The sequence below is a fragment of the Paroedura picta genome, chromosome 1 (genome assembly GCF_049243985.1).
Source record: "Paroedura picta isolate Pp20150507F chromosome 1, Ppicta_v3.0, whole genome shotgun sequence".
In the NCBI taxonomy this organism is placed as follows: Eukaryota; Metazoa; Chordata; class Lepidosauria; order Squamata; family Gekkonidae; genus Paroedura; species Paroedura picta.
The window spans coordinates 182,200,393-182,226,979 of NC_135369.1; the positions used below are offsets into that span (position 1 = coordinate 182,200,393).

The following is a 26,587-nucleotide window of genomic DNA, read 5'->3' on the forward strand; positions in this document are numbered from 1 at the left end:
AAGAGCAATCCAGGAGGCAGAGCTTGGGCTTGGCTTGGACCAGATCCTACCTTTAGCCCAACCGAAGGATCTCAAAACTGAGGAAGGGATTTTTGCTGAGCCCTCATCATTGACAGAAGGCTGCAGAATAGCCTATTAGATTACTGTTGGCTCCAGAGTGCATCTAAAAATATTTTGACCAGGAGAGAAAGGTGCACGATTGATCCCTTATTCACTGGCCACAAGAAAGATTTGAGCTGGCCTTGTGGCTAGTACTGAGTGCCTGACGATGGAGAGGCTGATTCTGTGAAGGCTCGAGGGGGTAGATGAGCAATTGGTATGTGAGTTTCCTGCATAGTGCAGGGGGTTGGACTAGATGACCATGAGGTACTTCCAACTCTTTGATTCTATGATACTATGACCATGGCAGTAAGTGGTCCAGAATGTGTGATTTATGTATCTGAGGTCACAGCCAATGAATATAATCTTCCCAGGAAGGGCAGGCCGCAAACATTACTACTACTACTACTACTACTACTACTACTTTAAACAATCTCACCTTGGTTTAAATGTAAGAAATGACTATCTTGATGTAATGCCTGGAGCTACTCTGTAACAACATTGTTTGACTGGTGAGGAAGGCCAGTGGGCCTTTCCTTGGTCAAGGTCAGTAACAGTTTATCTTTGAGATTAACGTGTAATTTTATTCTGAACGGAGGCTGTTGCTTGGCCTAGATTTGTTCTTATTGCATTTGTAATCAATACATTACAATACATACCGGCCCTCTCAATTCCTGGCGAATAGATGGGGAAGAAATGGAGGTAGTGACAGATTTTATTTTCCGGGACTCCAAGATCACTGCAGATGGGGACTGCAGCAAAGAAATTAAAAGACGCTCCTGGGGAGGAAAGCTATGGCAAATCTAGACAGCATCCTAAAAAGCAGAGACATCACCCTGCCAACAAAAGTGTGTCTAGTCAAGGCTATGGTATTCCCAGTTGCAACGTATGGCTGTGAAAGTTGGACCATAAGGAAGGCCGAGCGTCAAAGAATCGAGGCTTTTGAACTCTGGTGCTGGAGAAGACTCTTGCGAGTCCCTTGGACTGCAAGGCGAACAAACCGGTCAGTCCTAGAGGAGATCAGCCATGCCTGCTCCTTGGAAGGCCAGATCCTGAAGATGAAACTCAAATACTTTGGCCACCTCATGAGAAGGAAGGACTTCCTGGAGAAGAGCCTAATGCTGGGAGCGATCATAGGCAAAAGAAGAAGGAGACAACAGAGAATGAGGTGGCTGGATGGAGTCACTGAAGCAGTGGGTGTGAGCTTAAATGGACTCCGGGAAATGGTAGAGGACAGGAAGGCTTGGAGGATCATCGTCCATGGGGTCGCGATGGGTTGGACACGACTTCGCACCTAACAACATAACAACAACAAATCAATACATGCGTGTTTTGTATACTGGGGAAGATCTAGGTTTCAGTTTAAGACATAGATGTCAAAACCATGTCTCCAAGCTTTTGCCAGGTGTTTCCAATTGCCTTTCATTCTGCGTTAGGAATTGTTGTAGGTGCAAATGTAGCTGGTTTAGGGCAGTGTAGTTTACACCAGGGATTCCAACCGTAAAGTTGTTTGGTGTTGTGGGAACTGCTTCTCTCCCTCCGATTTTGGGGTCTGAGGCACCAGTTCTGTCTTTCATTTTCTGGCCTGGCTATGGGGGATGGCATCTGGAGTGTTTTGTGCCCAAATAGGTGTACAGGGGGAGCAGGGAGGCTGGAGGTTAAGAAGGGGCAATGATTCCCCGGTGCTTTAGTCTTAGCAAAGGTTTGGAGATTCTAGCATCGTATCTTCAATAAAGAGATTTTCTTCAGCAATCAACTGGACTAACACAATAGATTTATTTGGCTCTTCCATTCTAATTTCCCTCTACTTTCCTTGTCTTTGTTCTGACTTATTAAAATGCAACTTCATGTGATCCAGGGAAAGTCATATAAAGTTTGCCCTGAAGTTTGTTTTGCTAGCTTATATCCCTGTCTGCACATAAGGGGATTAGAGTTATGATTTAACTGAAAGGACCACTTTCTCCCCTGGCCCTTGATTAAGATTATCCGTTGAGTATTGCATCTCGAACGTGTTACAGTTTGCTCCTGACGGCGAGACTGTCCTTTTTAATATATGCTTCTTTTAAAGGTAATTTCGGGTCAGTTTTTGTCGGACAAAAAAATCGGCACTTACGTAGAAGTGGATATGTACGGCCTCCCTACGGACACGATCCGCAAAGAGTTCCGAACGCGCATGGTGATGAACAACGGTCTCAACCCTGTTTACAATGAAGAATCGTTCGTGTTCCGAAAGGTACGAGACGGCGTTCCAAGTCTATGTTTGCGTTTGGCATGCTTAATGGCGAGGGACGTTTCTACACTTCCCGAAACAAGCTAATTGGTGAGACTGAAGTCTTGCTAGAGGACCCTGCGTTCCTTTGTAAGACGAAGCGGCACCATGGTACGCTTTCGGACGTGGTTAAGACTACGATTTAATCCTAGGAGGGTTTTTTTTTCCTATAAAGAGAGACTCTTGTCGCTATCACGTGATTTTTATTTTTTTTCTGTTTGGCTTTTCCCTCTTCTTCCTTCCTCCTCCCCTCTTTTGGAGGAGGCCGTCTCGTGCCGGGCTGTGCCTGTGTTCCAGGTGTCCAGTTTGCTCAGAATGAGCGCCAGCTGGGGGAACTCCGCATCCCTTGGAGATCACACCGTCTTCCCTGCCCGGGCAGTGCCTGCTATCTTGCACTGTTCCTTCGGCCAAGAGGGCAGGTGAGAGGCTGCATCCAAAGCTAAGGTCAATGTCATTACATGGATTTGAAGGCGGGAGGGGGCCGCCCCCCCCCCCGTATCCGAGGCTGGCTCCCCCTGCCTGTGTGCGTCATGTACATTTTTCTCTCTTCCACCGGGAATGTCCTCGGCACTGTCTAACCGGATGCACTTTTTAAAAGGTCGTTTCTTGGGGGTGACGGAACACATGTGGTTTGACAGAACCTTTCTCGCCCTAGCATCGTCGAGGAAGCTGAGCAGTTTCCCTGAGTCAGCGTTTTACACAGTGTCGCCAAACGGGTCCAGACATGCAGCCGAGGGAAGGCTCATACAAAATGCCCCTAAAATGCAAACTGCAGTCCTGGGCAGCCTCAGTTTGCCTTGGGCTGTGAAGGGGAGAAGGCATTTAACCTGCCCTTGGGCTTGCTGTTTGGAAGCGACTCCTCTATCTTGCAGAGCCTCTTGTGGCGCAGAGTGGTAAGGCAGCAGACATGCAGTCTGAAAGCTCTGCCCATGAGGCTGGGAGTTCGATCCCAGCAGCGGGCTCAAGGTTGACTCAGCCTTCCATCCTTCCGAGGTCGGTAAAATGAGTACCCAGCTTGCTGGGGGGTAAACGGTAATGACTGGGGAAGGCACTGGCAAACCACCCCGTATTGAGTCTGCCATGAAAACGCTGGAGGGCGTCACCCCAAGGGTCAGACATGACCCGGTGCTTGCACAGGGGATACCTTTAAATTTAACTTTACCTCTCTCTTGTAATTTGTAAGGGAAGCAGTATATTTTAAAAGAATGTGGTGTTCATTTTCACCTTTTTTTCACATGCTAGCAGCCAAGTAGGGTAGTAAGTGTGGAATACCAAGGATGCTGAAGGGTTAACACTCTTTCCCTCCTCAGCATAGCCCCATGTCAAATTGAGGCTGCCGCGATCAGCGCTTGGCCTTTCTCGTTTATTAGAGCCTTGAAACCATAGAATTCTGATATGGTCACTAAACATCGACCATGTTAGGAGAAAACCTCTGTGTTCCCCCCCCCCCAGTCCCATCCGTAGCGGTACTTTGGTTGCGGGGGATTTTTCTCCTTAACAAAGGGCCACCTCTGACTCACTCCTAAAAGCAGTCAGCCCCATCCTACCATTTGGGAACCCTGGCCCTGAATTCCCAGCTCATTCTGCTGCACACATAGAACAGATGCTCCCACCAGGAAAAAAAAAAAACTCACACCGAACTAAAGTTTCTCCGTAATTGGCACACGGAATCACGCTTAACTTCGGAAAGGTCTGTCAAAACGGCACGTGGAACTCCCCCTCGGGTGCGTCGAGCAGTATCTGTTTGATATCCCATTCTATTTTTTTTATTATTATTTTTGTCAACCAGAGTTTCATCCCAAGTATGTGCCTTGCTGGTGCTGTCTTTGACCACGTCTCTTCTGCTGTCACTTGTTCTGTCGTCGAGAATGCAGAACGATTACCTGCTCCGCCCCCCTCCCCTCCTTTTAGAGGCAGATATTTTTGGCCAGGTGTTCACCTAACTTTGGAAAGGATGGCTGTGGTTTAACGCTAAATACAAATTTTGCCGTATCTTGGCCCAAGCTTTCTCTGACTGATATTTGGCGTAATCCTTCCGGGAGACTGGGGGAGACTCGGGTTGGATGGTCGCTCCCAGTAATCACAGTGCCAGATCCCTGTAAGCAAAAGGAAATGACTTCAGGAGCACTGGGAAGGGGGGATCCCACTGCCCGCCCAGGACTCTTCCACCCACCTAGACAGCCTTCTGCCCGTGGAAGCCGTCAAGAGGCCCTTCAGGCTGTGGGAAGGCTCCAGCTGGCAGGGCCGGGGAAGGATCCTCCCCTTGGTGAAGCAGCAAGTGTAGGCTGCCATCCTGCCGCACTTTACTTGCTGCACAAACCTCATGCAGATGCTTGGCAGGTAATGTGTAAATGGTGCTTGATTGTCCTCCAGTCCTGAAAAAGCTAATAAAGTGACCACTGTTGTAATGCATACTCTGTGTGTTGTCATTCCACTGTGAGAGACTGGCCAGTGGTGGGAGTGTTTTCTTTTAACAGGCATGTTGGGTCAGTCTTGGTGTACTTGGAATGTGCATGCTAGCTGGGATGTTTTCGAACCAACCGTAGATGTTGTCGCTGTAACCAAAGAGTTGAAAGCAAGGTGGAGCTAGCCACCATCGGCAGACAAGCAGAAGCAGGCGGGGATGCCCTGGCTCCTGTGGCCTGTTGTCCTCCATGGCTTTGTGGGATGGAGGGACTCTCTGGACCTGGCTCCAGCCTCAAGGCCCTGCCTGCTAGTGGACTCTGTTTCTGGGCTGCAATTCCTGTTAGCTTCTCAAAAGAGCTAAGATTGTCATGTTTTCCCCTTTGAAATTCTAGCAACAGAGCAGTTTCAGGTATCAAAAGTGCATGGAGATGGAAGGGTTAAATCCCCGTCACTATCGAACACACTGGCTTGCGGCAGGTTACATACAAAATTCAGTACAGTAATAGAATCCCCAATTAAAAACCCCGTTAATACCCCATAAAATTACAAAAATACAAAACCATATGGCAGAAACAATAATGATCCATCTTGACAACCCCCACTGATAGCCGAGGTGTCTAGGGGAGGGGTGTGACAACCAGCCATGCCAGTAGATGGACCGGCATGGGAGCATATCTTCCAGGGGGAAGCCCCATCTGACCTTCTACCGGCACTGGCCTCAAGCATTTACCTGGCGGAAGAGCTCCGTTTTGCAGGCCCTGCGGAAAGATGAAAGGTCTCTCAGGGCCATCAGCTCCTCTGGGAGCTCATTCCACCAGGTGGGGCCAGGACAGAGAAGGCCCTGGCCCTGGTCAAGGCCAGGCGTGCCTCTCTGGGGCTGAGAATGACCAACAAGTTGGAATCCGCAGACTATAGGGCGACAAGCAGTTGTTACAGACCAGTAACCAACCGTGGCTAGAAAACACATCAAAGTGTAAATAATTCAAAGAAGTCACCAGTTCAAGCTAATTCTCAGAAATTCTGAAACATAGAAAATGACACCATAAAGAAAGATCCTGACCTCGTGCATGTGATTAAAAGTCAAACCAACACATAAAAGAAAGTTGTACATGCTATTTTGTTCTCAGCTAAGTCCCCGAGCCAGCCTTAGCAGCCATTTAGAGCTCTGACCTTCTTGATTTCTTTGAGTTGATAGCTAAATGCCCAGTCCCAATTAGTCAAACTGAGAGGAAAACCTTTTAAATATTTTTACTACAGAAGAAATATAGACACAGGGGAGTTCCCAAATCTGTGCAGGGAACAATAGGTTCACATAGGGTTAAATTAAATACCCTTCCCTTGGAGGCTGGGAAAGATGATGCCTTGCAGGATGAGCCAATAGCCTGGGGTCTCTATCTCCCCACTCCACCTCCTGGGAACACCCTACTGCCCTTACGGCAGCCTTCCAGGAACTGCTGGCAGGGATCTGGGTCTTTACCTGTCCTCAATTCCAGTTTACATGTTGTAATGGCTTACTCATGCCTTCTGGCCTTGGTGTAGAAGATAAGACCAGCTTGACCCTACTCAACACATTCCCTCCTCCAACTCATGGGAAGACCGCTCTTTTGATAAGAACCCAGGGTCAAAAGCAGTCAAACCAAGATTTAGAACTAGAGTCAATTTCTAATAACCATATGATCTATCAGAAGGTTGCAATCATTTTCTTACCCACCAGGCCATCAGAGTGGCCTGTGTATTTGCTGGTTTGGCTTTTAATCCTATGCATGAGGTACCAGGATCTTTATGGTGTTATTTTCTTTGTTTCAGAATTTCTGAGGAAGGCTGTGGCTGAAAAATAGCTTGAACTGGTGACTTTTTGTGAACTATTTACACTTTTTTAAAAGTGTTTTCTAGCCATGATTGGTTATAGTCTGAAACAATTGTATTTCTGTACTACCTGAAACAATGTTGTTCGAAAAAAGGTGTTCAATTGTATTTCTGTTATCGATCTACTGCAGCTCTGCTTATACTTTGAGTGGCAGTGGCAGACATGCCTGAATTAGGCATGATGTGAAGCGGGGCATGGAGAAGTTAGCATTGGTAATGAGACATGAAACCTCGGTCTTGATTTATTCCAGGAGGATGCATTGTCTTGAGCATTATCAGTCTTCATCCTGGGTCAAGGCATTACTGGGAATGGCTTGGGAAGAACCTGGGAGAAGGAGGCCCTTATAGCTCTCATAGTCACCAAGAACAGTGTTGCAACCCCTGAATGTTGACTAGGCCCAGTCTTCTGGGATCATCTGCCCTACTCAACAGCTGAATCTCATTTGTGTTTATCATCTTGGCTTCCTTTTTTCTCACTCAGGTTATTTCCATGTATGTTTTTATGAACGTCAAATGCAAAATAGTCAAAGTGCACAGAGTTCTTCTATAGGATAGTTCCATGTTAGTCTCTCACTGCCCACTCTGAGTACTATACAGAAGAAGATACACCTACAACTTCTGGAATACACGTTAATATTTGCCCTGTTCAGATGACCCATCCACATGTTGGGTATCCACACACCCCACAACTGCGATTGCCAGTTCTGTAGCACAGTGCCTACATGCAGAGGAAGGGTTTGCATAGATGCTCCCATCCCATGAGCTGCAGCATTTGGAAAGCATCAGCATCTCTGACCATGGGAAGGGTGCATCTACGCAGAGTCTTCCTCCACATGTAGGTGGAATGGTCTTGAGATGCTGATTGGACAGAAACACGGGCTCATCTGTATAGGGTACAAGTCAGAACCCAACACACGTAAGATGTCTCTTTCATGACTCTGTTGGCCATGGATGTGTTGCCAGGATTCCTCCAAAGGTGAGGATTCTGGGATGTCTAGTATGGTAGTGATCAATGACCATCTTTGTCCTTGGGTCTCCTAGGTGATTCTCCCAGATCTTGCCGTCTTGAGGATAGCTGTTTACGATGATAACAACAAACTGATTGGCCAAAGGATATTGCCTCTGGATGGTCTTCAGGCTGGCTACAGGCACATTTCCCTTCGGAACGAAGGCAACAAGCCCTTATCTCTGCCAACTGTCTTCTGCAACATTGTGCTCAAAACATACGTGCCGGATGGTTTTGGAGGTAAGAGCAGCTGGACTGGGACATAAGAACAGAAGAAGAGCCCTGCTGGTTCAGACCAGTGGTCATGGAATTATAGAATTGGAAGGGACCTCCAGGGATGACCAGGGTCATCTCGTCCAACCCCCTGCAGAATGCAGGAAATTCAGAACTACCTGCCCTCCCACAGTGACTCCAGTTCCATGCTCACCATCTCCTTAGGCAGTCCATTCCACAGGTGAACTGGACTCATGGAACCCTAGAGTGGGAAGGGGCCATCCAAGCCATGTAGTCCCACCCTCTGCTCAATGCAGGATCAGCCTCCAGATTAAGGATCTGTCCAACTTCTGCTTGAAAACTGCCAGTGAGGGGAAGCTCCCCAACTCCTTAGGCAGCCCATTCTACTGCTGAACTAGACTCATAGAATCCTCGAGTGGGAGGGGGCCATCCAGGCCATCTAGTCCCATCCCCTGCTCAATGCAGGATCAGCCTCAAGCATCCAGGAGAAAGATCTGCCCAGCCACTGCTTGAAGACTGCCAGTGTTTATTCCTGCTGTCATTAGAGTCATTTAAAGCAGCAGCTTTGACCAGCTGTTGAGGAAGCCACCCACTTTCCAGCTAACCGAGCAGATTGTTTTGCTGGCCATCACAACCTCTGGCAGGAGACCTCCGGAGAAGACGGTTCACACAGCTTTCATTCTCTGTGGCCATGGTCTTTTGTGCAGGGAATCCATGGTGTGTTTTCCCACCTCTTTTGAGTAACCTGTGGATTTTTGACACCATCAGTTTTTGCTTCAGAGGCCTGCTGTGTCTGACAAAGTGGAAGAATCGAGCCTTTGAAGCAATGACAGGACTGTTCAGCTTGCATACTTGTTTTAACTCTCTCTCTCGTAGACATTGTGGATGCCTTGTCAGATCCAAAGAAGTTTCTGTCTGTCATGGAGAAAAGAGCAGACCAGATGAGAGCCATGGGGATCGAAACAGTAAGTTGCGATTACCTGTGGATGCGAAAAGGATTGGCATGTCTCCTTCAGGCCTCTTGCAGGAGAAGTTGAGAGTAAGCTTGTGCACCAGGGGCCCAGTGCAGCAGACTCTCCATTGGAACTTTGGTGCTAACATCTCCATGCACAAACCCCCGACAATCGAATAGGCTCAGGCAAGATCTCCCATTGACTTTGATGGCTCCATAGCAGACTTTCTTAGCCAAGGTTTTATGAAACCCTGGGGTTTCTTGATGACCCTGGAAGGGTTTCCCAAGTGGATGGGAATTGATATTTTATACATTTTTAAATTTGTCAATAATTTATCAGGTGATGTGACAATATATGGTCATATTAACCTCCTCCCCCCCCCCGCACCCCATATGGCCAATGATGGGCCTCGAGGAGGTGGGGAGGGGAGGGGCCCCAGGTGGGCATGTACACAGTTACGCATTCCATCCGTATTCTGCACGGTCATGCCACATATATGATTTCTCAAAGCCTGAGGAGTGTTTTGGGTAAAAAAGTTGAGAAAGTTTATAATGGAGCTGAATATATGGAATCCTGAATCTTACCAATCCGAATACCAATGCTGCTATTGATATTCAGGTATATCAGTGTATATATCAGTGTATCAGCGTATCTTTTGGGGCTGAGTTTATCCAAACCCAAGGGAAAAATCATTTTTGTACCTCCCTAGTGGCAAGCTAAGAGCCTCTTGTGGCGCAGAGTGGTAAGGCAGCAGAAATGTTGTCTGAAACCTCTGCCTATGAGGCTGGGAGTTCAGTCCCAGCAGCCGGCTCAAGGTTGACTCAGCCTTCCATCCTTCCGAGGTTGGTAAAATGAGTACCCAGCTTGCTGGGGGGTAAACGGTAATGACTGGAGAAGGCACTGGCAAACCACCCCGTATTGAGTCTGCCATGAAAACACTAGAGGGCATCACCCCAAGGGTCAGACATGACCCAGTGCTTGCACAGGGGATACTTTTACCTTTACCTTTAGTGGCAAGCTAAACTGAGTATTTTGCTCTGAGGTCACTGCACACTGCTCCTGCAGAAGTTATACAAATACTTCCCCCACAAGGCTTAATCCAAGCGGGCTAAACTGTTCTTGCGTATTGGTTTGATCAGCTGGGTTCAGGCATCCCAGCAGCTGTTGTGCCTGGGCCGGGATCCCTCACCCCCACGTACCCACTGGATCCGTCTGTATTAACCGACACCGTTTCCTCGTTCTCTGTATTGCCCTCCTTGGTAGGTTTGTAATCTTAGGATTCTTTATTCCTTGCAGAGCGACATCGCTGATGTTCCAAACGACACTTCCAAGAATGATAAGAAAGGGAAAGCAAACAACCCCAAGGCAAACGTAACTCCCCAGACGAGCTCGGAACTTCGACAGAACGCCACTTCTGGTGTTGGGCCGGGGGTGGAAGCAAAGAAAGGTAAGACACCCAGGCGGTTCCAAACGTGACTTACTGCATGGCTTTCCCCCTTCACAAACACAGCACTGCTCGACAATCGCCGTATCTCTTGGAGCTTTAAAGCTCCCTTTTCAGGCTTCTTTCAAGAAGCCCACATACTTTGGTCAGGAAATCTTTATAAGTTACTAAGATGCTGGAGAAGTCTCTTGCGAGTCCCTTGGACTGCAAGGCGAACAAACCGGCCAGTCCTAGAGGAGATCAGCCCTGACTGCTCCTTAGAAGGCCAGATCCTGAAGATGAAACTCAAATACTTTGGCCACCTCATGAGAAGGAAGGACTCCCTGGAGAAGAGCCTGATGCTGGGAGCGATTGAGGGCAAAAGAAGAAGGGGATGACAGAGAATGAGGTGGCTGGATGGAGTCACTGAAGCAGTAGGTGCGAACTTAAATGGACTCCGGGGAATGGTAGAGGACAGGAAGGCCTGGAGGATCATTGTCCACGGGGTCGCGATGGGTCAGACATGACTTCGCAACTAACAACAACAACGAGATGCCCTGAAAGTACAAGTGGTGGTTGCTACAATGCTTTATTATTGTGCTTGATTTTTTTTTCAGGGATCGACCTTATCCCACAAGTCAGGTTAGAGGACCTGAAGCAGACAAAGGTAAGCATGCAGGTGCTTAGCAGCCTCTTCCTAAAGTGTGTGCTTGCTAGATGCACACATGAAATGGCGTTCCCAGCCCTAAAACGGACAATTCCCCCGTGCCCTTCACTGAGCACTGACTCCATGTTTCTCCTTGACCCCTCTCGACCTCCCTTCAGAATTCCCAAGTGATCTCTCCCTGGCCTTATTGTCAGTCAGTCTCTGCTGCAGCTTGTTCCCTGGAAGAGGGTGGGATGGACCAGAGCTGCTTGGTGGGCGCCAAGTGCTCCTCCCCCCCAAGCCTGGTGGGGCCAGCAGACATCAGGCAGGCAGTAGCGCAAGGTTCCACAAGGAATTCCTGCAGAGGGGAACTCTGTGCCCCAACACGGGGTGGGGGGAGATGGGTTGTCGGTGTGTGCGTAGTGTCTCTTTAAGCCAGGGGTAGTCAAACTGCGGCCCTCCAGATGTCCATGGACTACAATTCCCATGAGCGTTCGCTGGCAGGGGCTCATGGGAATTGTAGTCCATGGACATCTGGAGGGCCGCAGTTTGACTACCCCTGCTTTAAGCCAAGACTATCTGAGCAAGATGTCCTTCTCAGGGCTCTTATGAAACTGAGCGTGGTGAACGGAAATTAATGCATTCGTTTTGTTTTGTCTTGTTGGGGGGAACAGGCCTATATCAAGCATATGAAAAAACAGCAAAAAGAATTGAATGCTTTAAAGAAGAGGCACGGGAAGGTACGGTGGTTTTTAAAAACAAGTTTTCTATTGGGGCGCTTTCCTTTTCAGGGGGGGAGGAATGAGTGATCAGAGATGGGGAAATGTTGTGATCAGGGTCAGAAAGATGGGACGGTTATTAGATATCACAATGCATCTTCTGCCTTGGGTTTTTATTTATTAAATGATGCAAAATTGTATGAATTTATCAAGTTTATTGAATTTATATTGTTGTTGTTGTTGTTACTACTATTTCGATTTATTCCCCACCACTTCCGAATCGGATCGTGGCGGATTACGAAGTCTTATAGAACCCCCATTAAAAAACCCATTAAAAAGGCAAAAAAAGATTCCAACATGGCGGAACCCCCCCCCCCTCCCTTACTATAGGAGGAGTGAGGAAGGAGGTTGATGATGTACTAATCATACCCCGGGGGGGGGGGCATTGATCTACCTCGCCAACCCCATCCTCAACTATCAGATTCAAATACCTTTATTGGCCTCCACCATAAACCCCGCAGAAGAGCTCCGTTTTGCAGGCCCTGCGGAACGCCGAAAGCTCCCGCAGGGCCCGTAGCTCACCTGGGAGCTCATTCCACCAGGTTGGGCCCAAGACCGAAAAGGCCCTGGCCCTGGTTGAGGCTAGGCGTGCTTCCACTTTTCATTGTCTCTCAAAGTACTTTAAGTCAGGCTGCGCCCTCAGGCTGATGACCGAGACACGTGAGGGGAGGGGATGGGCCTGTGCTGTTGGATGAGGGAGATCTTCCCTCTCTGGGATGCCTTATGCACACACTGGATAATGCACTTTCCATGCACTTTAGAAGTAGGGTATCCTGTTCCGCACAGGAAAGTCCATCTGCAAAAGCACATTGAAAGTGCATTATATGAGGTATGCATAATGGGCCTGGGTAGTCTAGACTGGATGGAAGCTGTAGACCACCCCCACCCCCGGCCCTTATTCTTCTGGCTATTGAGAGAGGACCCTTCTCCAGCATCAAGATAACTGGCAACTGAAAGGTGACAGGGAGGGAAGGGGAGGAGGGGAGCAGTCTGGGCCTCTTCCTCATTTGCTGTACGACTCGTATTCCAAGGTCAGTGACAACATAGGAGTGAGTCTGGAAGCGGCTTGGACCAGCACCAATTGCATGGGCCATTCTCACTGCTGTTGGTTAGCACTCTCTGTAAGGAAGGAGGATTTAATAACACTTTTGATGTCAGTATAAATGGAATATATGTAAAACAATGTCTGAGTCCAGTGGCACCTTTAAGACCAATGAAGTTTAATTATGAGAGAGGGTGAAGCAGAGCCGCTTGGTGAGTGCCGGGTGCTCCTTCCCCCAGGCCTTGTGGGCCCTGCGGGTGGCAGGAAGCCAGTGGCATGGGGTTCCATAAGGAATTCCTACAGGAGGACTTCTGCAAGGGAGGGAACACCACCTTGACTGTTCCCCACTAGACTGAATTACAAGTTGCTCCCACACTCAGGACAATGGAACCCCTGGGGCTTAACAAAGATACTGGCTTCTTATCTTACTATGCATGCAAAGTCACTCAGTTCTCCCTTATGCCCAGAACTTGAACTTTTTGATCTTAAAGCTGCCATTGGACTCAACCTTGGTCCTCGCTCATAATTCAGTTTACTTTCTGGAGACGGGGTTGGACAATTCTTCCTCTGGAAATTAAATTTAATTACAGCAAGAAGGAAGTGGAGGAGCAATGGGAATAATTTGTAAGAACAGCTGCCAAGTAGAAAACTTTTGCAGTACTTCTGTCCTTTTCTGCCACCATTGGACTGTTTCAGTCTAACAGCTCCCATGGGAATCTGAGTTTTTATAGCACTTCCCTGTCTGACCCAGCACTGTCTGTGGAATCCAGCCTCAGGGTGTCTTCATTATCTGAGCAACAGAGCAGTTGCCTTACGGTTCAGAAAGAAGGTTGGGTAAAGAGGGGGAAGATGGAGGCAAATGTTGTCCCCATTTTCAAGAAGGGGGAAAAGAAAGATCTAAGTAACTATTGACCTGTCAGCTTGACGTCTGTAGCTGGCAAGATTTTAAAACAAATCATCAAACAGTTGGTCCTTGAGCAGCTAGAGCAGATGGCTGTAATTATTAAAAGTCAGCATGGCTTTTGCAAGAACAAGTCATATCAGATTAACCTTCTCTGGGTTTTGAAAATGATTACTACCTTGCTAGATCAGGGGAATGCTGTGGACATAGTGTACCTTGATTTCAGTAAGGCTTTTGATAAGCTTCCACATGATATTCTTATTGGCAAGTTGGTACAATGCAATATGGATCCTATTACTGTTAAATGGATCAAGAACTGGTTTACAGATCACACCCAAAGGGTGCTTCTCTTTTTGGAGAAGTGACGAGTGGAGTGCCTCAGGGATCTGTCCTGTGTTTATCAATGATTTGGATGAAGGAATAGAGGGCGTGCTTATTAAATTTGCAGATAACATATACAGGGAGGGTAGCAAACACACCAGAAGACAATCAGAATACTGAATGATTTTGGCAGGCTATTGAACTGGGCTAAAGTGAAGATGGTGAGGGGTTTGGAGATCCAATCATATGAAGAAAGGTTGAGGGAGCTTGGTCTGTTTTACCAGAAGAGAAGACAACTAAGAGGTGATATGATAACCATCATAAAGTACTTGAAGGGCTGTCATATAGAAGATGGAGAAGAGCTGTTTTCTGTCACCCCAGAGGGCCTTACCAGAAGCAATGGGTTGGAATTAATTCAAAAAGAATTTTCAGCTAAACATCCGGAAGAAGTTCCTGACAGTTGAACGGGTTCCTCAGTGGCACAGACCTCCTTGGGAGGTGGTGGGTTCTCCTTCTTTGGTGGTTTTTAAGTAGAGGCTAGATAGAAAGGCTGTTTTTATGAACTTAGGCAGATTGTGAGTGAGTGACATTTGGGCATGAAATTGGGGCCACTGCAGGTGGGCAGGTAGTTGTGAGTTCCTGCATTCTGCATTGGGTTGGATTGGATGACCCTGGAGATCCTTATGATTCTGTTTCCAGGGATTTCTTTTTCTAGAATTTGCTCATCTTCTCCCTGCTTTCCCTGCTACTTAACCTTTTGACACCTACGATATAAAAGCAAGAGGTTCCGTTCCCTCTTCCTTTCTCTTCACATTTCCGTCAGGTAAAGGGCAGCCCTTCCACCTTGAGTCTATCTGCCCCTCCCCCTTTTTTCCAATTTCTAGTCAAAATATATATCCCAGAAACAAATGAAACGGACAGTTTGTTAATGATGTCTGGATAAATTTGTCTTTTTAATCTCTCTGAAATTGGAATGTGTTAAGCTTTCATCTTGGTGTGAGTCACAAAGAGGCTCTCAAAATGTTTTTACCAGTTGTGTCATTAATGTATTTTGGAAACCAGGTTTATTTTTTTTAATGACATTAGCTTTGAAGCTGCCTCCTAATTCACGGTCTGTCTAATATTAAAGACAGTGCGAAATTCTCCTGTTAGATTTTTGTAAGAGACTTTGCAGGTTAAAGCATAGGAGTAATGTCAAACCTGCAGGGTGACTGGAAATCTGCAGTGACATTTGGATTAAGTAAAAATTTAATGATGTGTTGGCAGCAGCTCTCCAGGATCTGAGACAGAGGGGTTGCTCATCCTTTCCTGCCCAATCCTGCCCATGGGAAATGCTGGGGATTGAGTTGGTGGGATGGGGTATTCTGCATGCACAGTTAAGGCCCTGCCCACAGCCTTCTGCCTGGGAGACCTGGGCCCATTCCGCACATGTTGGATAATGCACTTTAGAAGTGGATTATCCTGTTCTGCACAGGGAAATGCAGCTGCAAAAGCACATTGAAACTGCATTATCCAATGTGTGCAGAATGGGCCCAGGAGGTGAGATGGGGACTCACTAGAAGGGCATCCCACATAGCTGAAAGTGACATCCTCACACCATAGGATGCTCTACAGTTCTCCTCAAACTCTACGGTAAAAAACATGATGTTTCAAGGCAATCCTAGAGCACACTGAAACATGGTAACATCACTTCTGGTTACAGGACCAGAAGTGATGCCATGACATCTGCAGACACTGTTCCAGCCCCCGTATTTTTCCCTGCCAGAGCAAGGACAGGCAGTGGGTGACAGTGGTGGGAGTGCCCTTTCCCCTGGCCTGAACAAGATGGCAGGCATAGAAATGTAGAGTTTACTGTTGATTCTGCTGTATTTTTCCCATGTGTGTCCAAATAGCATTGTACAAATTCTGAGTCGGAAAAATTAATCCTGTTGTTTTAAAAATGTCTGATTTTATCATTGCACCATTAATTTTCCAACTCGATATTTACACTCTGTAATTTGGTCATTAAGAAAAAGAAGCCGAGTCGGTTTTTATACCCTGCTTTCACTTCCCAAACAAGTCTCAAAGTGGCTTGCAATTGCCTTGCCTTTCCCCACAACAGACCCCCTGGGAGGTAGGTGGGGCTGAGAGAACCCTGGCAGGAGTGCTTTGTGAGTACAGCTCTAACAAAGCTGAGACGAGCCCAAGGTCACCCAGCTGGCTACATATAAAGGAGGAGTGAGGAATTAAACCCAACTCTCCAAATTAGAAGCAACCACTCTTAATCATTACTCCAAATTGGCTCTATGGAGTTAAGGAGTCCATATTCCTTTTTGGGATACTACAAATGCTTCTCCAAGGCCTAAAATCTATCACTCCTTGAAGTTAGGAGTAATCGGTTGGAATGATAGTATAAATTGCTGTCAGAAGTAGAAGAGATTTTGTTTAAATGTATAATATCACTCTCTGATATTTTGGTATGTAAACAGAAAGAAACCCTTAACTTCATTTAGCGGTAACTATATATTAAACTTGAGCCTCTTGTGGCGCAGAGTGGTAAGGCAGCAAAAATGTTGTCTGAAAGCTCTGCCCATGAGGTTGGGTGTTTGATCCCAGCAGCCGGTTCAAGGTCGACTCAGCCTTCCATCCTTCCGAGGTCGGTAAAATGAGTACCCAGCTTGCTGAGGGATAAACGGTAATGACTGGGGAAGGCACTGGCAAACCACCCTGTATTGAGTCTGCCATGAAAACGCTAGAGGGCATCACCCCAAGGGTCAGACATGACTCGGTGCTTGCACAGGGGATACCTTTACCTTTGACCTTTTTATATATTAAACCAGTTATTTGGACTTGGGAACTGTGTAAAATTTCAATTCAAACAATCAGTGTACATAACACAAAATACTGCCTGAAGGTCTTTTTACCAAACTGATGGAGTTCATAGTAACAAAGTGAAAAAGAATGGCAGAAAGATGGCAGAAAAGGTATATTAGGAGCAGTAGGAATGCATTTAAATACCTAATAACCCAACAAAATGCCTGACAAGACCTTTTTTGTTTTGTTTTGCAGGAACACAGTATTATGCAGAAGTTGCACTGCACACAGGTTGACAAAATAGTAGCACAATATAACAAAGAGAAGTTAGCTTATGAGAAAATCCTTGAAAAGGCCATCAAGAAAAAGGGGTAAGACCTCTTCAAGAGATGTACAACTATCAAAGCAGTTGGGTTTGGGATATATCAGTTGTATTCATTCATTTTGGGAGAGGGTTAGATCCTTACTCAGAAGGATCCTCCTCCTCTCCCTCTGCTGTCCCTCACAGTTCCAGAAGCTCCTCTTCTTTTCCTGCTCCCCTCTGTTCCTTGCGGCCGCCTCTCTCACTTGCCCTCCCTATCCATGTTTCCCTTCTCCAGCAGAACTCATATCTTTCCCTTTCACTGATTCTTTCATTCCCTCCGACCCCCATCTGCATCACTGCTTGTTCCTCCTTCCTTCCTTCCTTCCTTCCTTCCTTCCTTCCTTCCTTCCTTCCTTCCTTCCTTCCTTCCTTCCTTCCTTCCTTCCTTCCTTCCTTCCTTCCTTCCTTCCTTCCTTCTTGGTCCACGTGCTACTCAAATCTTCCTTCTTATCTTCTTTCCAGCTTTGGTCCATCTCCCAACCCACTGCAGGCTTCAAAATGGAACCACAGAAACCATTTTGGATTTTATACACAAGTATTGACAAGAGGATGCCTGCAGTTGCATAGACAATCACAAATAGCTACCAAGATTTAATAAAAGGATGTTGTGAAAGTTTGGCATTTTTAAACTTTTAAAAAAAAAATATTTTTCTGCAAATCTCTGGGTTATCTATGCATGGCCTCATAGTGTGGATTTTTTTTCCCCTCCATACTCTGAGAATAGTTTCAGAATTAGATGTATAGATGATTGCCTACAAGTCTACTGCCTAATGGAATAGTATACCTTTTCTATAAATTGTTTCATTATCAACAGTAGTTATGAACCTTTTGGGGGAATTCTATAAGCGTGAAAGGTTTTGAAATCAGGCTCAAGCCAGTTTTCTGACTGTCTGATTTTTGTTTTTGGGGGAAAGAGGCTGATCTCTCAAGATCTGACATACTAATTTATGTCCAGAGCCTTTTTTTTTCTACATGAAGCAGTATTCAGTCACATGAGCCTCATCTCTGGTCTGAAGAAATACACCCAAGCACCAATAGACCAGAGTCAGGGAAAACAAGTCCTGAGATCCAGCTTCAGTGGGATGGGAGGTGTTGAAGTTGTGCCATTTTGACACAACTGGTGTGCTGGAGGTCTTACCAAGATGTTGGTGTCAAGTGTACTATTCAGCTTTGCTACACATGTACAAAACCCGTTTTTCCATGGTTCTGGTTTACATTTACCGAAGCTGAAAAGTATGCATTTCTCACCATATGCATGATGAAAAGGGACAAGCGAGAAAAGAGATTTATGTCACTGGAATGTTGTTAGTAGTTAAAGAGTTGGAATTTATTTGCTGACATCCTGGAGGCCCACAAAATGCAGATGTTATTTGTGGTTGCTGAGAGCATTACAGGTGACCTGCCTTTTTACCTTTTTTAACCAAGAGGTACTCAAACAAAGGACCTTTGCCCAGGCGAGATGTTCAGCTATGCTGGAGGGATGTTATCTATCCATCCATCCATCCATCCATCCAATTTATTTACCGCCACTCCCAGCAAGCTAGCTCACAGTGGTTTATAATAAAACCTATAAAACAACATAGTCCAAAATATAAAACCCCATACAATAAAATCTATAATAATTCTACAATATATACCAAATTACATGGTGGTAAAATAGAAAACAGCTCTCCTTACAGCCAAATGTTGCACTGTTGCTATGAAACTGCATATTTTTGTAGAGCAGAAAGCACCCATTGAATCCAACTTGAACATTGTAGTATAAAGTATTTAATGCTCATTTTAAATATTGAATTTTATTTATTTATTTTAATTTTTAAGATTGTTTTACTGATGGCAGATTTTTTAACCTTCTGTTCCTTATTAGAAGCTGCATTCTTGTATAAGTCTATCTGAAATTTGGTCTAAATGACCATAAAATAAAGATTGATTGATCCTTTCAGAATACTATTAGGATTATGCCAAGCTGCCTAGGCTTCAGAGATTTAGTTGCCCGAGTATACTTTATTACCAGTAATGGGAATGATCGCTTTCTGTATGAGTTCCAGTTGAATGGGACTTAAATTTATAGAGCAAATGCAGTAATCCATAATGCTGCTACCATTTGATAATGTAAACTTACCAGCTTCAGGAAAAGAGTCTGGCCTGTTTAAAGTAAATACATTTGAGGACATACAGAATTCCCTAAGGCATAACCCAGCCCTATAAATTAGCCTATCCTTAGAGGAATAGAGTACGGAGAGTGAGAAAGGCAAAAGTCCTCTCCTTCAAGAGACACCTGATGGGCAAGAATATAGTTATTAGGTCCAATTCATGCACTTAGATCACCGATAATTATAAATTGAATGGATGGACATTTTTTAATTACAGAAAATCATTTCAGCGTCAGTGACGGGAAAGTATATGTTAATCAGAATTAATATATTGGTAGCCATGTGGATTACAAGGGCTTGGGTGAAAGGTGGATACAATTCAAGAAGGGATATTTTGGATAGCAAATTAGATTGGGACAGAATTCAGCCCTGCCTTATACAACCTTTAAAGAAGCACTTATACCCTTGTAAGTTGAATAGAGAGAATCCTGTGGTTTTTAACTTTAACACTGACCAGGTCTCTTGAACGAAAATACAGTCATAGCTGTCAAAACTATGTCTCCAAGCTCTTGCCATTTGTATCTAACTGCCTTTTGATCTGTTTTATTGATTGGTGTAGCGTAGGTTTGATTGGTGTAGGTTTTATTGATTGGTGTTGATTAGTGTAGTGTGAATGTAGCTGGTCTAGAGTAGTATAGTTTGCATCAGGGATTCCAGTTGTAAAGCCATTTGATGTTTTGAGAACTAGTTATCTCTCTGCAGCCTTGGGTGCCAGAGGTGCCAGCTAGTGCTAGTTTTGTTTTCAGGCCTGACTATGGGGGATGGCATCTGGATTGTTTCGTGCCCAAATGGGTGCAGGTAAGGAAGTGAGAGGGTTGAAAGGTTAAGAGGGGCAACAGTCCTTGGGTGCATTAGTTTGAGCAAAGGTTCAGAGATGCTTACTTCATTGTTCTTTCAATAAAGATACTTTCGTCAACAAAATTTGCTTGCTGGGAACAATCAACTGGACTCTAAGGCTCCCTTAGTCAGTACCCTGCCTCTTGTAGTTCACATTGTCATGTCTGACCACGAGCCAGCTTAGTGCAGAGAGTCAGACCCAGAGCCAGCTTGGCGTAGTGGTTAAGAGCAGCAGTTTCTTATCTGCTGAGCCGGATTTGATTCCCCGCTCTTCCACATGCAGCCAGCTGGGTGACCTTGGGCTTGTCACTGCACTGATGGAGTTGTTCTGACCAATCAGCAATATCAGGGTTCTCTCAGCCTTACCTACCTCACAGGGTGTCTGTTGTGGGGGGAGGAAAGGGAAGGTGGTTGTAAGCCTGTTTGAGAATCTTGGTAAAGAAAAATGGCATATACAAACCAACACTTCTTCTTCATGAGAAAGAGTAATCATCCGAATCTCGAAAGGAGGAAAGTCTCCAACAAGCCCCTCAAAGATCAGTTCCCAGAAAAGGGGTATGGGGCAGCAAAGACAGCCTGATGGTGGGTACCTTGTCTTAGATGTATGGATTGGTCTTTCTGAGGCAATGAATGAACAAATATTCGTTGTTACTGGTGGTTTCAGGTTTTTAAAAAACAGTTTTCAAAGGGAAGGAGGCTTTTTGGGAGCACGAATACAACAGTTTATTGGCTGTTCTGTTTGATTGACGGCCAGGGGCGGGAAGGAGTGCGGAAAAAAATAGCCTCCTTTGTTGCGATTCCGGCAAGACCAGAAACCTGTGGGGAATGAATAGACTGCTACTGAGGCTTCAATATTCCACTAAAATTGCAGGTGTGCAGAATGACAAAATATAGCATTTCCACATACCGCAAACATTTGGCAACATTGGCTGTTGTGCGGAATGGACCTGAGTGTTCTGCTCCAATCCGCCCTCCACAGCTGTTCTTCAGGGTTTGCTGGTAATTCCCAAATATGTCCGGGATATTTCCAGGAATTCTTTTAGGTCTTGTGCTAAATCTCAGATACGTTTGGGATGCTGGATTTTGGGTATACTTTCAATCATGTAGATCTGAATGAACACTACTACTACTACTCTGAACATCTCTTGCCATGAAAACCATATAGGATCGCCATGAGTGAGCTGTGATTTGACAGCGGAAAAAAAACAACCACATTGACAGATGGCCTAAAAGCTTAGTACCTTTGAGCAAGGACTGCAGTTGTACACTGCAGCTGCCTCAACATGTCTCAGAGTCTCAAGGTAACCAATGCATTCATGCGTCCATTTGCTCATACACTCAGATTTGCAAATTAATAAGCAGGGTGGAAAATAACTGCATGTTAAGCTGTGCAAGATTGCAGTAGCCTGACTATATTTTGGACCAGCATGGTACACCCGTCATGTCATGTTTCTGCCCCATGACTGGATGGGCTTCGTGCTTCCAGAAACTTCCTTGTTCCAGTAGAGCCAAGCTGAGGTCTTCAAGCGTTCTCTGCACTCTGCATGATCCCAGATGAGGGATCCAGTGCCCCATTCATAATTAAAAGGAGGCTTGGAGGCATTTGTCTTTTAGATTCCAAAGAAATGCATGGGTGAGGAAAGATTGAGGGGGCCTGTTTAACCTGGAGAGAAGGTGACTAAGAGGTGATATGATAGACATCTTCAAGTACTTGAAGGGCTGTCATACAGAAGAAGAAGAAGAGTTGGTTCTTATATGCCGCTATTCCCTACCCGAAGGAGGCTCAAAGCGGCTTACAGTCGCCTTCCCATTCCTCTCCCCACAACAGACACCCTGTGGGGTGGGTGAGGCTGAGAGAGCCCTGATATCACTGCCCGGTCAGAACAGCTTTATCAGTGCCGTGGCGAGCCCAAGGTCACCCAGCTGGTTGCATGTGGGGGAGTGCAGAATCGAACCCAGCATGCCAGATTAGAAGTCCGCACTCCTAACCACTACACCAAACTGGCTCTACAGAGGATGAAACATTATTTTCTGTTGCCCCAGAGGTTTGGACCAGAACCAATGGGTTGAAATTAACTCAAAAGAATTTTTGGCTAAACATCCAGAAGACGTTCCTGACAGAGAGGTTCCTCAGTGGAACAGGCTTCCTCAGGAGGTGGTGGGTACTCCTTTGGAAGTTTTTAAGCAGAGTACAGATAGCCATCTGACAACTGCTGATTTTATGAATTTAGCCAGATTTTGAGTGGGTGGGCAGGAAGGGATGTTATCAGTTTTTGTCTCTTGTGGGCCTTCCTTGTATACTCAGAAGAGATTGTGTAGGTGCTTGGCTGTTATGGCCATTTCATGCATTGTGCAGGGGGTTGGACTAGATGAACATGGAGATCCCTTCCAACTCTGTGATTCTATTTCCAGCTGTGCATGTTAGACTTTCATAGGGTGGACTTTAATAAATGGCAGAGACATGATGAGAGTCATCCAATGGACAAGAATGCTGAATGGGAAGGTAGCAGATGATGGGTGGGCTCTCCTTAAACAAGAGCTATTGCAAGCTCAAGCCATGACTATTCCAGCAAGATGGAAACATGGTAGGGGATCCAAGAAGCTTATCTGCATGAATAGGAATGGAGGGAAGGACAGACCTCTAAAGAAAAGTATCTACAAGTTACTAGGCACTGCAAGTCAGTCATCAAAGAGTCCAGGGAAGCTCACTATAACAAGAAAAGCTGCTTCAGATATGTGAGGCGCAAACATAAGGTAAATGTTGGGTAGAAATGGAGAGACTCTGATAGAAGACAGAGAGAAAGCAGAAAGGCTCAGCACCTATTTTATCTCTTGGTTGTTTTTTTTTCCCAGAAGCATATGGAGATATTTAGGGATTGTCAAATGCCCTGGACAAGGTGGGGTTCATCCAAGAGTGCCCAAAGAACCTTCTGGAGAACTTGCAGAACCTTTATCTGTCATCTTTAGGACCTCTTAGAGGACTGGGGAGGTGCCAGATAACTGAAGGAGAGCCAATGCTACCCCAGTCTTCAAAAAAGGGAGGAGAGATGATCCGGGAAACTACAGGCCAGTGAGTCTGACCTCAGTTGCGGGGAAGATAATGGCGCAGATATTAAAAGGGGAGATCTGCAAATATCTGAAAACTCCTTGTGGTCTTTAAGCAATAGCTTATCAGAGATACTTTAGGCTGATCCAGCATTGAGCAAAGGGTTGGACCAGAGGACCTATATGGACCCTTCCATCTTTATGGTTCTAGAATCCATATAGCAGTGGTCCCCAACCCCCAGTCCGTGGATCAATCGGTACCGGGCCGCAGCTCCTCCTCGTTCTCTTCCCCGACTGCTGCCACAGGGGCTGCCCTGCCACTCTGCTGCTGGCTCGCCTTTGGTGCTCTCCAGCGGCCACCATGGTTGGGGCTCCCCCTCAGCATGGCCCTGCACAGCCGCTGCTGGCAGCACCCCCAGCGGGCAGTGGGAAGTCAAGGGCGCCGGTGGGAAAGCAAGTGGAGCAGGGGCTCAGGCGGCAGTGGCAATGTCCCTTGGCAAAAGACTACCCCTCCCCCGGCCTCAGTAAAATTGTCAAGTGTTGACCGGTCCCCAGTGATAAAAAGGTTGGGGACCACTGCCTTATAGTGCAAGCAGTTGTTTTCTGTGAGGTGCACCTGCTCCAGGGAGGGGTAGGGAAGCTGCAACTGGCTCTTTGCTTTTTTTTTTTTTTTTAAGCCAATTCAGGAAGGAAGCAATGGAATACTAGAAAACGCATCACTAGGCACTGGTTGGGCTTCCAGGGGCAGCAACCCTGAGTTGCAGCAACTGCTGGACCCCAGGACTTCTGGCAGAGCCCACCAAACCCCTGTGCATGTGCCTCCCTGGATACCACCCGGGCCCCCTGCCACTACCCATTCCTTTCTACGCTCACTGCCGCTTGTGCTCTTGGTAGCCCAGTTGGAACATCATGTGACTGGTGCCCAGCAGTGCTCCTGGAGGTGACAGTGGTATCTCTCAGCCCCAAGGGGCACCTGGCCCTGCAGTGTGGGTGGCTGCAGGTGTGGCCCAGCGAGTTGAAGCATGGAGAAGCAGCTGTGGGGACATAGGTGGGCAGGAAGGAAGGTGGGAAAGGGTGGTGGGCAGAGGAGGGGGGAGGGCCACTGGAGCACTCTGCTCTGGGCCCACTCTGGGAGAGAATGTCGCCAGACAGATGCAACATTTCCTTCCCACTACTTGCAAAGTGGCATGAGTATCAGAAACCCCCACGTATTTCTAACATGATTATATTTTGCTGTAATCCAGTGTGTTTAGCTAGCCTGACCTATATGCCCTGATATAACCCAGATGCCCTGATGTAACCCAGATGCCCCAAGGTTGATTTCCTGCTGTTCTATTTCATGCATGCGAGCCTCCCCAAACATTCCTCACCTACTCCCCCTTATTGCCCTCTGCTCCCCTCTCTGTTTGGTTTCCCTTGTTTCCCGCATCTTCCCATCCCTTGAAGTCTGGACTGTTATATCCATGTTATGACTCCCTTTGAACTGTGCTTGGTTCGAATTCCTAGGGGAGGGGAAGCCCCTATATTGCCAGCCGTAAGCTTTGTGAGTCAGTTCTGATTATGCCTTCAAAGTAGATGCATGCATTTTCTAATAAAGAAACTTTATTCAAAGAATTTGGAATCGAAGTCTCTCACAGTGAGTAAACCAGTTTCTCTGGCTGACCTGAAATGGCCTTTGGCAATTAGTAGAGGACAGGTTTTTTGAAAAAATGATTAGAACAAAATGGGGATTTGAAAGCAGAGGCAAATCTTTCTGTTTTAGCTCATGACCATTTGAAGCAGGAGTGGATTTTATTTTCAGAGTTGAGCCATGCTGGTCTTCTGTACAATGGCCAGATTCACATCCTGGAATCCCTCAGAGACGACAAGGTTTAGGGAGTCACAATGCCCTTCCTCGGGTTTTTTGAAATGGCACCAAGTAAAAAAGGGGGGAATCCATTTGAGAATTTTATTCTTATCCTTGAAAATATTTCCTAAGTCGTTAATGGAACTTCTCATATGTATAATTTATATACTGCCCTCCCCTGTGGCTCAGGGTGGTTTACATGGAGCATGAGATAACATGGAGCAGACACAGCATAACTCAGTAACAACGTTGAATAAAACAGTGGTAACAGTAATAGTAGTAATAACAGTGGTTCCTATAGTTTCAGTAACAGATTGAACAACATTAAAATGTTAACTATCTCAGGGTTGGTCAGTTCAGAGTTCATGGGGAGCATTTCTCAGGGGCCCAGTAGATGTTGTCAGTTTGGTCGACCTCAACCAAATGCCTGGTGGAAGAGCTCCATTTTGCAGGCCGCTCTACTCTTGAGGTCTCTGCCTCCATAGAGAGGAAGACGTCCAGGATCACAACCAGGTTCCTGGCGGAGTGAACCAAAGACAGTTGTAAACCGCCCAGGTTGAGCAATCACACTTCCTCACTGGGACCCTTTCTGCCTAGCCATGGGACCTCTATCTTTGAAGGGTTGATCTTCAGACGACTCTGCTTGAGCCACCTCATCACTGCTTCCAGACATCTGGCTAAGGCTTCTCAGGGTGAATCAGGGCGGTTGTCCATCAGGAGGAAGAGCTGGGTGTTGTCTGCATATCGATGACATCCCAGCCCAAACCTCCGCACCAGCTGAACAAGAGGGTGCATAAAGATGTTAAACAAGATTGGAGAGAGAACCACTCCCTGTGGGACTCCACATGTGAGCTGGTAGTGGCTTGATTGTCTCTCTCTCGAATTACTACCCTCTGTCCACGACCCTGGAGAAAGGAGATCAGCCGTTGGAGGGCTGGCCCCCGTATCCCAGTGTCAGCAAGGCAGTGAGAGCAGCTCATGATCTACTGTGTCAAATGCTGCTGTGAGGTCTAGTAGCATGAGCAGCGCTGACCCACCGCAGTCCAGCTGATGGCGGAGGTCGTCCATCAGGGCGACCAACACTGTTTCGACCCCATGGGCAGGCTGGAAGCCTGAACTGGGATGGGTCTACAACTGAAGCTTCATCCAGGAATGCTGATATTAGGTCCACGGCAGCCCTTTCTATGATGTATTCTCTGTGTAGTTGAGGAATAGTCTTAACTTGAAAATAATTGCATAACTGGACCACATTTAATTTAGGCATCACGAGTAATTGGTCATTGGTGACTAATGCGTGAAAAGGAATAATTTTAGTCCAGTAGGCTTCAGTGCGTGGGGCTTGTTCTGGAGTTCCCTTTTTCTTGTCTGCAGGGGGAATAACTGCCTTGAGATGAAGAAAGAATTTGAGAATAAAATCCAGACGCTAACATCAGATCACACGTCGAAGGTAAGCAATGAAATGGAGTGCATTCTGTCTGTCGGAAGTACTGTGTTTCTGCCATTAATTTCAGTAGTTAGTAGGGGATGTGGATTTAGGAATGCTCATTGGTGCAGATTGCCTTTATTTCCTGTTCTGGTTTCTCTCTGCTTTCGCACTCTCCCCC

The 26,587-nt window shown here is 46.3% G+C and overlaps 1 protein-coding gene across 4 annotated transcripts in view; it reads left to right on the forward strand.

Annotated features, from left to right (window-relative positions):
- Positions 1 to 26,587, forward strand: part of PLCB4 (phospholipase C beta 4) — a 199,538-nt gene that overhangs the window by 151,700 nt on the left and 21,251 nt on the right. For all 4 annotated transcript variants that reach the window (XM_077314657.1, XM_077314638.1, XM_077314629.1 and 1 more), the window contains 8 exons: positions 2,168 to 2,332; positions 7,682 to 7,886; positions 8,757 to 8,845; positions 10,130 to 10,280; positions 10,874 to 10,923; positions 11,577 to 11,642; positions 16,994 to 17,109; positions 26,355 to 26,430. In XM_077314657.1, the coding sequence (XP_077170772.1) occupies positions 2,168 to 2,332; positions 7,682 to 7,886; positions 8,757 to 8,845; positions 10,130 to 10,280; positions 10,874 to 10,923; positions 11,577 to 11,642; positions 16,994 to 17,109; positions 26,355 to 26,430 (918 nt within the window). The remainder of the gene's footprint in view (positions 1 to 2,167; positions 2,333 to 7,681; positions 7,887 to 8,756; positions 8,846 to 10,129; positions 10,281 to 10,873; positions 10,924 to 11,576; positions 11,643 to 16,993; positions 17,110 to 26,354; positions 26,431 to 26,587) is intronic.